The sequence below is a fragment of the Microcaecilia unicolor genome, chromosome 3, assembly GCF_901765095.1.
Source record: "Microcaecilia unicolor chromosome 3, aMicUni1.1, whole genome shotgun sequence".
Lineage (NCBI taxonomy): Eukaryota > Metazoa > Chordata > Amphibia > Gymnophiona > Siphonopidae > Microcaecilia > Microcaecilia unicolor.
In genome coordinates this window covers 198,227,299-198,241,500 of record NC_044033.1, presented here as the reverse complement: position 1 = coordinate 198,241,500, position 14,202 = coordinate 198,227,299, and the positions used below count along the sequence as shown (strand labels likewise).

The following is a 14,202-nucleotide window of genomic DNA, read 5'->3' as shown; positions in this document are numbered from 1 at the left end:
GTCTCACAAGAAGAGGGTGGGGTGGGTTAGGTGAGAAACAGGGAGAGATGGATGGTAGATAAGAGGGTGACAAAGCCGTAGAATTTTATGGTTTATAGTGGGATAGAAAACCCAGATCTGTGTTTCAAGTCCTGAACCGTGTGTGTCAAAATATTTCATCATTTTGACTTCAAAGGTCTTAAGTTCCTGGATTGTCTTAAAATTTCCTTTTAGTATTCTTGTCATAATATCATTGATGCAGTGTTCTGGTTTTCTAAAGTGCTATACTGGAGAAGCAAGCCAGATGGTGTAGATGAGTCTCAATTTACATAGACATAATATTAAACATTCCAGTGCCAACCAGGATGTCACCTCTGCAGGACAGCACTTTACAAAACCAGAACAGAGCATCAATGATCTTATGGCGAGAATACTAAAAGGAAATTTAAAGACAATCCAGGAACGTAAGACCTTTGAAGTCAAAATGATGAAATATTTTGACACATATCAGACAGGACTTAACAAAGATCTGGGTTTTCTACCCCACTATGAACCATAAAATTCACACTCTCTTATCTACCATCCATTTCTCCCTGTTTCTCACCTTACCCATCCCATCCTCTTCCTGTGAGACTGTCACTGGAATGATTTTGTGTTTCACTTATATATTCTGATATCTATCAACATTTACTTATTTCTGGAGGAAGTGACGTCACGCTCCGTTATGGAGGTCTAGAAGCGGAGCTCCTGACAGCCAGCCTAGAAAACAAAGCATATAGCTGCAATTAGATACTTTGAACAGCCCCAACTCGCATAACAGAACGGCGAAAGGCCAGCGCTCCTGGAGATGTCAAGCACTAAAACGAAATCCGCAGACTTAAATACCTTTGCGTATCGACAACGTGAGTCCAAATCCACAATGCAGGCCACGAATTCAAGTGCGAACGAGACAGCCACACGGTCACAGTCTCCGGTGCTACAGAAAGAACGAGGGGAAGGTGGAGATAGCGAATTACCACCCGATAAATGGGAGCAGCTCAAAACCTGGTTCCAAGATATTAAATCGGAAATGAAAGAGATGCGCAAGGAATTCGCACAACTTGGAGCGGAGCTCTGAGGAGAAATCACAGAACTGGGTAATAGAGTAAATGAGGTGGAAGCAGGACTGGAAGAACACGCAGACTCCTTGAATACGATCTAAAATAACATGCTGGAACAACACGCGGACTTGCGTTTTCTAACTGACAAGGTAGAAGATCTAGAAAATCGGAGTCGGAGATCTAATATCAGAATACGGGGGCTACCGGAATTGCCAGAACACAACTGCGAGCAGGTAGTGAAGGCCCTGACTGACCAGCTCATGACCACACCGGAGCAAGTTACCTCCCCTGAGGACATACGAATAGAACGGGCGCATTGGGCGCTGGGCCCACGCCGAGCTAATGTGCCCAAAGATATCGTGGCCTGTTTCTCTGACTACAAAGTCAAGGAAGAACTTATGCAAAAAGCACGGGCGAATGGCCCGATCACATGGAACACCTACCCGATTGAAATATTCCAGGATATATCAGCCACTACCCTTAAGCGCAGACGAGAGCTACGGCCACTCACAGAACAACTACGAGCGGAAGGCATAAAGCAGTGTTGGCGAACCTATGGCACGCGTGCCAGAGAGGGCACGCAGAGCCCTCTCTCTTGGCACGCGCGCCTGTCGCTGGTCCGCCCATGCTCCCTCCCTCCGAATAGTTCGCCGCATCCCGCCATCCCTCCAACCCAACAAGTATCAGGCCGCACGCCCGTCCTCCCTCCCTCCCAGCACCAGGAACCCCCCTCCTCCTGTGAAATTTTAAAAGCCTGCCGTTCCTCGGGGTTAAAGCAGCGTGCAGCGCCGGCAGCGAAGAAGCGCGTGTTCTTCACTCGGCGCGCCTTCGGCCTTCCCTTCGGTTTCTCAAGCTCTGGTCCCGCCTATGAGGGGGCAGGACCAGAGCTTGAGAAACCGAAAGGGAAGGCCGAAGGCACGCCGAGCGAAGAACACGCGCTTCTTCGCTGCCGGCGCTGCACGCTGCTTTAACCCCGAGGAACGGCAGGCTTTTAAAATTTCACAGGAGGAGGGGGGTTCCTGGTGCTGGGAGGGAGGGAGGACGGGCGGGCGGCCTGATACTTGTTGGGTTGGAGGGAGGGCGGGAGGCAGGCCTGGTGCTGGGTGGGAGGGCGGCCTGATGTTGGGTGCTGCTGGGTGGGAGGGCGGCCTGATGTTGGGTGCTGGGTGGGAGGGCGGCAGGCCTGGTGTTGGGTGCTGGGTGGGAGGCCGGCAGGCCTGGTGCTGGGAGGGAGGCCGGCAGGCCTGGTGCTGGGTGGCCTGATGTTGGGTGCTGGGTGGGAGGGAGGCTGCCTGCCTGCCTGGTGCTGGGAGGGAGGGCGGCCTGGTGCTGGGAGGGAGGGCGGCAGCAGTGTTGCCAGGTGGGCGGTTTTACCGCCCAATTGGGCGGTTTTCCGCGACCCGCCGCGGGAAATTTTTGCCCGCGGCGGGTTGCGGTTTTTTGGGCGGTTTTTTGGGCTTCCGGGCGGCTTTTTGGGCGGCTTTTTGATTTTTTTCGGCCGCGGGGGGCGGGGTTAGTGACGTTTTTGGGCGGGGTTAGTGACGTTTTGGGCGGGGCCGATGACGTGGGAGGCGGGGCCGATGATGGGGAGGCGGGGCTGATGACGGGGAGGCGGGCCCGATGATGTGGGAGGCGGGGCCGGTGACGTGGGAGGCGGGGCCGGTGACGGCGGGGGCGGGGCCGGTGACGCGGGGGTGGGGGTGTCAGGGGCGGGGTTTGTGTTTGGGCGGGTTTTGGGCTGGTTTCTGGCCTGGATTGGGCTGGAAAAAAAATTTCTACCTGGCAACCCTGGGCGGCAGGCCTGGTGCTGGGTGGGAGGGAGGCCTGATGTTGGGTGCTGGGTGGGAGGGCGGCAGGCCTGGTGCTGGGTGCTGGGAGAGAGGCCGGCAGGCCTGGTGCTGGGTGGCCTGATGTTGGGTGGTGGGAGGGAGGGAGGCTGCCTGCCTGCCTGGTGCTGGGTGCTGGGAGGGAGGGCGGCCTGGTGCTGGGAGGGAGGGTGGCAGGCCTGGTGCTGGGTGGTGCTGGGAGGGAGGGAGGCCTGCTACTGGGTGCTTCTGCTGGGTGGGTGGGAGGCCTGATGTTGGGTGCTGGGTGGGAGGGAGGGAGGGAGGGTGCCTGCCTGCCTGCCTGGTGCTGGGAGGGAGGGAAGGAGGGAGGCTGCCTGCCTGGTGCTGGGAGGGAGGGATGGAGGGTGCCTGCCTGGTGCTGGGAGGGAGGGAGGCTGCCTGCCTGCTGGGTGCTGGGAGGGAGGGCGGCAGGCCTGGTGCTGGGTGGGAGGGAGGCCTGCTACTGGGTGCTTCTGCTGGGTGGGTGGGAGGCCTGATGTTGGGTGCTAGGTGGCCTGATGTTGGGTGCTGGGTGGGTGGGAGGGAGGCTGGGTGCTGCTGGGTGCTGGGAGGGAGGGCAGCCTGGTGCTGGGAGGGAGGGCGGGGGGGAGAGGAGGGTGGCTGGACATGGGTGGCTGGAGGGGAGAGGAGGGTTGCTGGACATGGATGGAGGGCAAGAAATGAAGAAGAAAGGAGGAAAGTAAAGAAATAAATGGAATGGAAGACCTGGAAACGGAGTTAAGAGAACAGATAGCAGCAGAATCAGAGACTGGACCAATATGGATAGAAAAACAAAATCACCAGACAACAAAGGTAGGAAAAAATCATTTTATTTTCATTTTAGTGTTTAGAATATGTCCAATTTGAGAATTTACATCTGCTGGCTTATTTTGCACTAGGTATACTGGAGCTGTAACAGCTTACAGAAATGATTTATAATGAAAAAAAATCATGTTATTTTTTCCTCCTATACTAGTATAATATTTTCAGTGATGTCTGTTTATATGCGCCATGGCTGGTGTAGGGGGTGTGGCTATCATAGGGGTGGAGTCATATGTGGTAACCCCGCCCATAATGAGTACCGGCACTTTGCGATAAATAATTCGATTTTGGGTTGCTGTTTGGGCACTCGGTCTCTGAAAGGTTCGCAATCACTGGCATAAAGTATAAATGGCAGCATCCTTTTGCACTGCTATTTTATAAAGCAGGCAAACAATGCAGAATTACATCACTGGACGAGGCTCAAGAGCACCTGGAACAAGAAGCAGTGGCGGAACCCGCGCACTCAAGCCGTCCAACTACAGCCCCACAGAACAGCACTAAAGCGCGATGGCAGCGAGTGTCACAGGGCCGAGGACGGCCGAGAAGGCAACAATCAGGCCATGCAAGTCCCAACCAACGCTGACGGATTACAAACGACGGAGCCTGTAAAGAGCTATGACAGACATCTTCGGAGGGGGCTGCAATGTTGCGTGAATGAACACTTTGCAACAGCACCAGGCTGGTAACATGTTCGGGATTTAATTCACTTACATACTCGACATGTCACCCTTAATGGGAAAGACATGTCATACATGGTTTTTGGGGAAGAGGGGAGGGGGGTGGGAGTTAGGGATTTGGGAGAGGGGTGCCGGTGGTGGCTATATATATGGAACCTATTTTGTCTATGGCTGATAAAGAATTGAAATGTGTTACATTGAATGTGAGAGGGCTCAACTCGCCTACAAAGCGAAAGCTAATGTTCAAAGATATGCTGCGCTTACAGGCTGATGTAGTTCTTTTACAAGGATCTCATCTGAAAAAATGCCATGAGAAACTAGTGTGCCATGGACGATACCCCATCATTAAATTCTCCTCTTGTGCAGCCATGCCTAAAAAACGAGGGGTAGTGATAGCGCTTTCGGCATCTCGTCCATGGCAAGTTTTAAAAACTATAAGTGATAAAGAAGGTAGATACCTGATGATGGTGGTCTTTATATACAATAGTGTTTATACTATACTCAATGTGTACGCCCCCAATCAAGGTGAAGGTCCTTTCTGGGAACAGATAGAACAGATCCTACAGCAACACCAACAGGGCCACTTATTAATGGGAGGGGACTTCAATGTTATTATACATCCCCCTACAGATAACTCCACAGGATCAGCAATATATGCAAAAGCAGATAGGAAACTATTGAAAATGCTAATGGCTCGATGGGGACTGATAGATATGTGGCGAGAGAAACATGGTAATGAGAAGGACTATACATATTACTCCTCTAAGTATGTCATATTCTAGAATAGATGGGTGGCTAGGAGATGTTAACATAGCGAACAAGACACAGGAAACTTGCATAGAACCACGCACATGGTCTGACCACTCCCCAGTAGTGCTGACAATCAAAATGGGTGCTCCCTTTGTAGGCCCGAGATACTGGCGCCTAGATGACGCTTTGTTATATGATGAGAAGAATGTACGAGAGATAGAAAAATACATTGATGAATACCTTAAATTTAATGATACAGGCGAGGTTCAGGTGGTCATTTTATGGGAAGGCCTTAAAGTAGTGATCAGAGGACAACTAATAGCACTACGCGCCCATATATTAAAAACTCGCACGGAACGGGAAAACAACATCAGAAAGGAACTTAGACAGATAGAACAGAAACGTAAAGTACAGCCAGCAGATACTAATGAGGCAGAGAAGCTACACCAATTGAGACTAACACTCAATGAACTTCAATTGGAAAGCCTAGCTGCACAACTACAGCAGGCCCAACAAGAACACTTTGAGTTTGGGGATAAAGCGGGTAGGCTCTTGGCCAATAAGCTTAAAAAACAAACTCAACGAAACCATATAGGGGGGATACAGAATGCAGGCGGAGAGCACATTACCAAATAGAGCAAATACAAAAAGTCTTTTTAGAGTACTACACATCCTTATATGAGAGAGAACCGACATTAGAGCCAAGAATAGTGAAACAATACCTAAGGGATAGTGGCACTCCCCAACTGAGAGGAGGGGAGAGTGAGACTTTATCGGCCCCTATAACGCTTGACGAAATCAAGTGGGCGATTGCAGATAGTGCACATGGTAAAGCTCCCGGTCCTGATGGGTACACTATAAGATTTTATAAAATATTCGCGAAATACCTGACACCAATATTAGAGCGGCTATTTAACGAGCTGGAAGAGGCTCAAGAGCTACCACAATCGTGGAAGCTAGCAGCAGTCACACTACTATTGAAGCCAGGCAAAGATCCTCAACAATGCAGTTCCTATCGCCCAATATCTCTGCTCAATGTAGACTATAAACTTTTCACGAAAATACTGGCCCACAGGTTACAAAAGCAGCTCCCACATTTAGTTCAGGCAGATCAAGCTGGGTTCATAACAGGGCAACAAACCTTCGATAATATCCGAAGCCTCATTCATACCGTTCAGTACGCAAGGGATGAACAAATACCAGCACTACTGTTCTCCATCGATGCAGAAAAGGTGTTTGACCACGTTGACTGGACATACCTTTTTGCAGTCCTGCGGCAGATAGGGATAACGGGAAGATACCTGCATTGGTTACAACTCTTATATAAAGATCCAAAAGCGGTATTAAAAATTAACGGATCATATACAAATACATTCCCGCTTAGGCGTGGTACTAGGCAGGGGTGTGCTCTCTCCCCACTCCTTTTTGCCTTATCTTTGGAACCGCTAGCATGTATACTGAGAAATGACGGGGAAGTGGGGGGTATTATAAGAGGGCGAAAAGAGCAGAAACTTATGTTATTTGCGGATGATATATTACTCACTCTCACACAACCTGCAATATCAGTACAAAAAGTAATAGATCATGTGACATACTATGGAGCAGTGTCAGGGTTTAAACCCAATTTAGCCAAGTCTGGCCTACTAAATATCACAATACCGAATGAAGAGGTACCGAGCCTAAGAGATGCATTTCCCTTCATCTGGGCACAAAAATCCATCAAATATTTAGGAATACAGATCACCCCCAACACAGCAGATTTGTTTCAGGCTAATTTCCCCCCAAAGATAGATGAACTCTTTCAAGAACTAGATAGATGGGAAGGCCTCAACATATCTTGGAAAGGGCGTATCAATGCCATCAAGATGATGTTGCTCCCCAAGTTGCTATACTTATTTCTAGCATTGCCTATCCCGATCCCGGCCTCCTTTTTCTCACAATTACACAGGAAAATGTTTAGATACATATGGAGGAAGCGGCCTCCGCGAGTGCGAAGAGCCATGATGTACCAAACACTTGACCGGGGTGGCATGGGAGTACCCAACCTCTACCTATACTATCAAGCACCACAATTAAGAATATTGGCAGAGTGGGCCCCTGGGGCAGCAAAGAAATGGATGCACTGGGAGAGAGCATGGATAGGCAGGTATGAAATAGAGGATATTCTATTGATACCAGGGGGAGAGCTGACACATATATTACAAAGATTACCTGTCAGCCTAAAACACCCACTCCAAACATGGCTACAAATTAGAAGGCGCATGTTCCCGGAAAGGAAATACTTCCGAAGAACAGCAATAAGATGGGCGGAGGGCTTCCTGCTAGGGGGATCAGAAAAGATATTTGATACCTGGGCCACAGCAGGCTTACACACACTAGGGCAAGTATGGTCAGAGGGGAAAGCGATTAGCTTTAGTGAACTTCAGGAAGAATATGGACTGATGGAGAGAGACCTGGTCTATTACTGCTGTTTACGCAGCTTTATTAAAAGACGTGCACAAGATGAACTAAACTTAGAAGAAACAACCCTAAAACTAGCAATGCGCAAGGGAGGGGGCAGAGGTAGCATATCCCAGATATATCTCGCACTGTTGGGTAGGACCGATCCTCAAGCCGCCTACCATAAGAGGTGGGAGAAAGAGCTACAAACCACCCATCCTAGAACAACATGGACGAGCAACTATAAATACTTACTCAGAGCATCTCCAGCACAATCCATAAAAGAAAACGGGCATAAATTACTATACTGGTGGTATTATACCCCAGACAGATTGCAAAAGATATATCCGGGAACCTTGGGGCAATGCTGGCGAAAGTGTGGCCTTCGGGGCACATTTTACCATATTTGGTGGGAATGTACGAAAGTGGAAATATTTTGGGAGGAAGTGGTGAAATTGGTGAATAAGGTGCTGCAACAATCATACCCGAAAAGGGCAGAACACTGCCTTCTCCATTTCCGGCCCCGATCAATCTCTAGTGGGCAGCACAGATTGGCTACTCAATACTTTGTAGCGGCTAAGATAGCACTTGCACGAGCCTGGAAACAAGCAGAAACACCAGCATTGCAAGTGATAACTCAAAAAGTAGACTTTCTCTATCAGATGTTGAAACTGACAGCCAAGAGGAAAGGCACCATGAGAACTTTTACAAACATATGGTCATTGTATGAACAATTTCAAGATCAAGAGCTAACACCACTGGACTGAGGGAGGGAGGGTAAGGGAATAAGGAGTAGACACTGGTTGAAGATATATGTAATTGGCTTGTCATGTTAGTATATTGTGGCATTCTTAATAAAATAATTCATTAAAAAAAAACATTTACTTATTTCTGACCTGAAGAAGAAGGGTTACCTTCAAAAGCTAATCAAAAAATGTATTTAGTCCAATAAAAAAAGGTATCATCTTATTTTCTTTTCTCTGTTTTGATTTATTTCTACTTATTACCTTTAAAAGTGGACTAACGCAGCTACTGCACCACTTCACTCCTTGATTCTACAAAGTTGGGCGTACAATTTCGCACTTAATGTGCAAAGCTGAGCACGCAAGATCTAGAATAGTGGCCGGTCATGTGTGTAACTTAATTTAATAATCAGCTGCTAATTGGAGTTAAGAAGCTATAATTGGTGTCAATAGGCACTAGTTATTTGCGTAACTGACCTTAGTCGTGATGCTGTAAATTGTGAGTGCAAAACCCCGACAGGGGGAGGGGGCATGGGCTGGTCAGAGGCATGCGTAGCACTAATGCATCTAACTCACAACAGTTAGGTGTGAACATTTACACCAGACATTGACCTCATGCCTAAAATGAGGTGCCTAAGTGTGGACTGGTTATGCATGTTAATTGCCATATAGAATTTGGCAATTAAAAAATTACCTTTTGAGAATTCCCCCTTAGATTTTCCATTGTTTTGGGTACCCACGTTTCACACTTGAAAATGCTTTAAACTGCTTTCTGCTAAATTTAAAAGGCAATCTATAGATAGAAAAGTATTAATTGGCTATATTTTCCCTTTTTTTTCCACATTCTAGAGCCCCCCTGAAGTGCTGAGGGATGGTGACTGTCCGGCCATGATCACGCCAAGCAAGCCATGTATGTTGATGGGCTGGGGGTATAACTTTGCAAGGGGGGAAGGCGGTGACGGAGCCAAGCTAGAGGCTGCAGGAGGGGAACTGTACTGGAAATAGGATCCCGCTACTGGCTGCCGCCTTTGGCTCGTCTGTGGGTTTCGGATGGATTGTAGCAGGCGCTGTGTCTGCTGTGTGTTTTTCTAGTGTATGAACATCATTTTTTTTCTCTCTTACTACTACTACTATAGATCATTTCTATAGCGCTACCAGTCGTACGCAGCGCTTCACAATTTAACATGTAGAAAAGACAGTCCCTGCTCAAGAGAGCTTACAATCTAATAGGACAGAGCTTTTGGGGCTCCTTAGTGGGGAAGAGGCAGGTCAAGACACTTCCTGCTAAGGACTGGCAGATGTCTTGATTCCAGTAAATTTATTCTGTGAACTCCACTAAAAATTTGCTGGCAAAGATGAATAAGCTTGTGGTTTCTCTGCAGCCCATCCGGGGAGCTCTGTTATGTTAAATTCCTCACCTCCCAGCACATCCCTTGTTAATTGGCTGCTGCAGTCAGAGGCAGATTTTTCAGCTGTCCAACAGCTACACAGGAGTATTTTACAAAAACAGAACATCTTTACGTCACTCCTGACCCACTGTGACAAATCTAAAAAACTGGCCATCTATGAATCACTCAGAATCCCTGTCTGGTCCCATGAGATTATCTTTCCACATCCTTACTTCCTGGACAGGTGTGAGCATCGTTCCTCTCGCCATGCTGTCAGAGCAGACCTTCCTAAACTGGGGGTCGGGACCCTGAAAGGGGTAATAAAACCCACATTTGAAGTCTAAGTGGATTATCCATAGGTACATAATTATTCTGCCTCTCTGGAGGGGGTCACACAGTTTTATTTGGCCATGATCATGGGGGTCACAGCCAAAAAAAGATTAGTAAACACTGTTTAGAGAGTTCCCACGAGTGAATCTTTACACGTGTCGGGGATGGCTACAACTTTTGTGGCTCCTGTGCCCCCACCCCCACTCTCTTTAATAACACTTAAGGGTCCTCCTAATCCTCTGCTCACATGGCTTCAGCATCTCACCCACCCAAGGGATGTTGTTCTCATTGTATAAGGAAGGGATTATGAGATCGTAATTCTGGGCAGTCAGTACCAGAGAATGATGGGAAAGTGGGGGGGGGGGGGGGGGGTTCTCCCCCAGAGATCATAAGACTGTTGTGCTAAAGCAAATGGAATCAGGCTCCAATCTAAATCCGGGCCTTACTGCAGAAATACAAACCTTGAAGTGCTGATAGTATCGTGGCTGAGTGATCTGTATTTGGAGGATGTCTCTGCTTTGAGGGGTGGAAGGTGGAGTGCCACACCCAGCCCTCACTCTGGACTTCTCTTGTTCTGCAGTTACCCAGAGGTGCTTCCCAGCAGTCAGCTCCAAGAAGGGGGTGATAATGGTGGGCAACGAGACCTTGTTTGACGACGGGAGAGGAACAACAAGGAATGTGACTGATCTGGTGGAAGGAGCCAAGTTAGTACTGTCACAAGTGCACTCTCACACTCTCTCCTAGCTCAGTGCTCACTTCTTGAGGAACAAAATGATGCCGTTGACTGGTGTGAGGCAAAGGACGGGACAGGGGATGGAGCAAACAGCCGAGGTTGTCTGTCCAGGTTAGAGGCACAGGTTGCAGCTTGAGGCCAAGGAAACAAATCCTGAGGGGTGTATTTTTCATTTATTTTTCCAGGAAAGCAAATGTGGTTCTGGAAGCCCGTCAGGTGGCCATGAAGATCTTCGAGGATTATACAGTCTCTTGGTACTGGATTATAATGTAAGGAAGCTGCTCTTGCCCCCCCCCCCCCCCCAAAACACAGCTGCTGCTGCTGTTCTGATGGCTGTGCAGGCAGCCTGGTCTCACATACCTGCCTCTGTCCTCTCACCCTCAGAGCTCTCGTCATTGCCATGGTGGTGAGCCTTATCTTCGTGGTCTTGCTGCGTTTTCTTGCTGGGATTATGGTCTGGGTGATGATCGTGATGGTGATTGCTGTGCTGGGTTATGGTGAGTTTCTGGCTTCTGTGCGTTGTGTTTTTTAATGTCCCCTATACAAAAATGTACCACAAGTCCTCTGTTGCCTGTCTTCTACTTGACACTCTGAGCTCCACAGAATGTGTGTCAAATTTTTGTCCTCTCCTTCCCCCTACAGGAATATTTCACTGCTACATGGAGTACGCTCGACTGAAAGGAGAACCTGGCTCCGATGTGAACCTGACGGACTTGGGCTTCCAGACTGACTTCCGAGTTTATCTGCACCTCCGGCAGACCTGGCTGGCTTTCAGTAAGTGATCTTTCTTCTTTCCTATACCCCCTTATCATTTTGAAGGTGTGTGGGGAGGGGGGGGATGTCTCTTTTATAACCTGTCCCAGCTGCTCACTGTACAAAAGAACATTTCTCCCAGTCTTGAACAATGGAAGAGCAAACTGTGGTGGTTCTCTCTGAGATATATGTGGGATGTTAGAACACATCTCTGTCATCTGAGGGCAGATTACCTCTGCAGTATCTGAGGCCATTTGCCTGGCTTGCTCAGCCTAGTTCCTGGCTATGTGTGCTATCGTATTGATTCCTTCTTTATTCAGGGGTTAATTATTATTTTGCAGTGATTATCCTGTGTATCATGGAAGTTATCATCATCCTCTTACTCATCTTTCTCCGCAAACGTATCCTTCTCGCCATTGCCCTCATCAAGGAAGCGAGCAGGTGAGGGAACGGGGATGGCAGGTGCCTAGGTTATAGTGGTGTGGGAGAGAGGAGCAAGAGGTGAGACGTAACAGGAGGGTTGCAGGAGATGAGCAGAACTGGTTGTTCTTGAGTTTGTAGCCCTAGATTAAAAGGGGAGGATGAAAACTGAGCCCCTGAGAACAAAAGCGGGCCAAGTCCACTTTGTAACAATGGGAGATATTAGGCATCTAAGTTGTGAGGTCTACATTCCAGTGAAAAGAGGCCTGAACCGGCTTTAATCTGTCTGTGTGTAGGTAAAATACATGGCCTGATTTTTTTTTTCTTCTAAGATTTTAAGCCCTAGAGGCTATGAATCAGTGCATAGCTGAAATGTGGACATGGACCTCTTTTGCTCTGATGGACTCAATTGTCTTTCACACCCAGATACTTGAAAGATGATCTGAGGTTGGGAAACGTATGAAGGAGGGAGTGGGGCGGGGATTTACCTGAACACGAGGGAAGCTCTGAGTTAATCACACCTCTCTCTTCCTCTCTTTCGACAGGGCTGTGGGCTACATCATGTGCTCTCTGGTTTTCCCCCTTTTAACTTTCCTCTTGGTGTGCCTGTGTATCGCGTACTGGGCCATCACTGCAGTGTATCCTTTGAGCGTCTGGAGGTGGGACAATCTTCAAACTTTAAACACCAGAAGCAGAGGCAGCAGCTGGAAAAATTGGGGGAAGGGGGAATGACACTATGCTTCTAGGTCAGTGACTTCCCATAACAATGCCACCCACCCCCAACACTACTTGGGAAACCTGTAGCTCTCTTTTGGGTCCCACAATAATAATATGGGATGTTTTATGCAAACTGCAGATCGAAAAATGGTAGACCAGTGACTTGTCTCCAGTCCCAACCTTCTCTGAAGTTATTTTGTAACAGGGGATCAGTGGGAGGTTGTTGGAGGGGAATTGGAATGACAGGGCTAAAAGAATCATTAGGTTTTGGTTTCTCCACACTCTGTTCATTAAGTACCACAAGGGACGTGCTGGCATTGTCTGGTACTATGCTCTTGATTTTAATGTTAAGGCCATGCTGGAGGGACCTTCCCCTCTCGAGAGGTGAAGTGGGGGATTTCCAGCGGCACGCAGATAGTCAGTGGATGGATCGGGGAGTCTACAGGCTGTGATCGCTTTCTGAAAGGTTTCTGTGGCTATTGGGTGCCAGAAGAACACCCTTAACTGCTCCTCCATACCAGATTCCTCTCCACATCCAACGAGGCTATTTACAAAGTGTTTAACGAGACAGCCTGCCAGTATGCTGGGAAGACCTGTAACCCCGAGGTATGAGGAAGGAAGGGGAGCGGAATAAATGTGTGGGATCCTAGGGAGAAGAGGCCACCTGGGGACTGATGACAGAGGGGAAGGCAGGTGGCAGGGAAGGGGAGGTCTTGAATCCTCTGCCACCACTTCAAAGATAAATTATTATATCACCTTCTCTTTCAGACGTTCAACACTACGAACATCACCAAGCAGTGCCCGGACGCCCGCTGCCTCTTCGCCTTCTACGGCGGCGAGTCATACTACCACAAGTACCTGCTCTTTTTCCAAATCTACAACGTCTTCATGTTCCTCTGGCTGGCCAACTTTGTCATTGCGCTGGGGCAGGTCACGCTCGCTGGGGCTTTTGCTTCTTACTACTGGGCCTTCAAGAAGCCGGATGACATGCCCGCCTTCCCCATCTTCGCCTCTCTAGGCCGGGCGCTTAGGTGGGTAATGCCCTGAGGATCATAGCATTAATCAAACCTAATCAGTATCTCCTATTAATGTACTGCTGCTCTTTCATCCGTTCTTTGAAAAGTTGGAATCCTCATATGCAGACATCCTGCTTTTTGTGATGTGTGATTTCATTGCTCGGACGGTTGACTCATATTCCCAGTGGCTAGTTGACCATTTTAGTACTGGTCACAGGGTATGTGGCAATTATTGGCTCTGTATACATTTCAGTGGACAGCTGTGGATTTGTGCATGAGGGCACCCCTCTGCATTGCACACAGATCCAGTTGATTGTCGCACAAGCTTCATTTTATCTTTTCAGTCAGCCTTAAGAAGGAAGAAGCAGAGCTGCCTGTGCCTGATTTTTGAGAGGGAAATTTAAGCCCCACCCAGCCCCACCCACTCCTGGCTCCACCCCCTGGTAGACCTTGGCACCAGCAAGCTGCCTCACTCTCGGGCAGCAAGGGATGCCTTAATAAAACTGTAT

General features: G+C 48.5%; 1 protein-coding gene across 5 annotated transcripts in view; it reads left to right on the top strand.

Moving 5' to 3' along the window:
* The window catches only part of SLC44A2 (solute carrier family 44 member 2), a 46,721-nt gene that overhangs the window by 23,644 nt on the left and 8,875 nt on the right, over positions 1-14,202 (top strand). For all 5 annotated transcript variants that reach the window (XM_030197047.1, XM_030197046.1, XM_030197048.1 and 2 more), the window contains exons 7-15: positions 9,186-9,246; positions 10,635-10,758; positions 10,973-11,056; positions 11,172-11,284; positions 11,430-11,561; positions 11,882-11,981; positions 12,506-12,598; positions 13,199-13,283; positions 13,446-13,708. In XM_030197047.1, the coding sequence (XP_030052907.1) occupies positions 9,186-9,246; positions 10,635-10,758; positions 10,973-11,056; positions 11,172-11,284; positions 11,430-11,561; positions 11,882-11,981; positions 12,506-12,598; positions 13,199-13,283; positions 13,446-13,708 (1,055 nt within the window). The remainder of the gene's footprint in view (positions 1-9,185; positions 9,247-10,634; positions 10,759-10,972; positions 11,057-11,171; positions 11,285-11,429; positions 11,562-11,881; positions 11,982-12,505; positions 12,599-13,198; positions 13,284-13,445; positions 13,709-14,202) is intronic.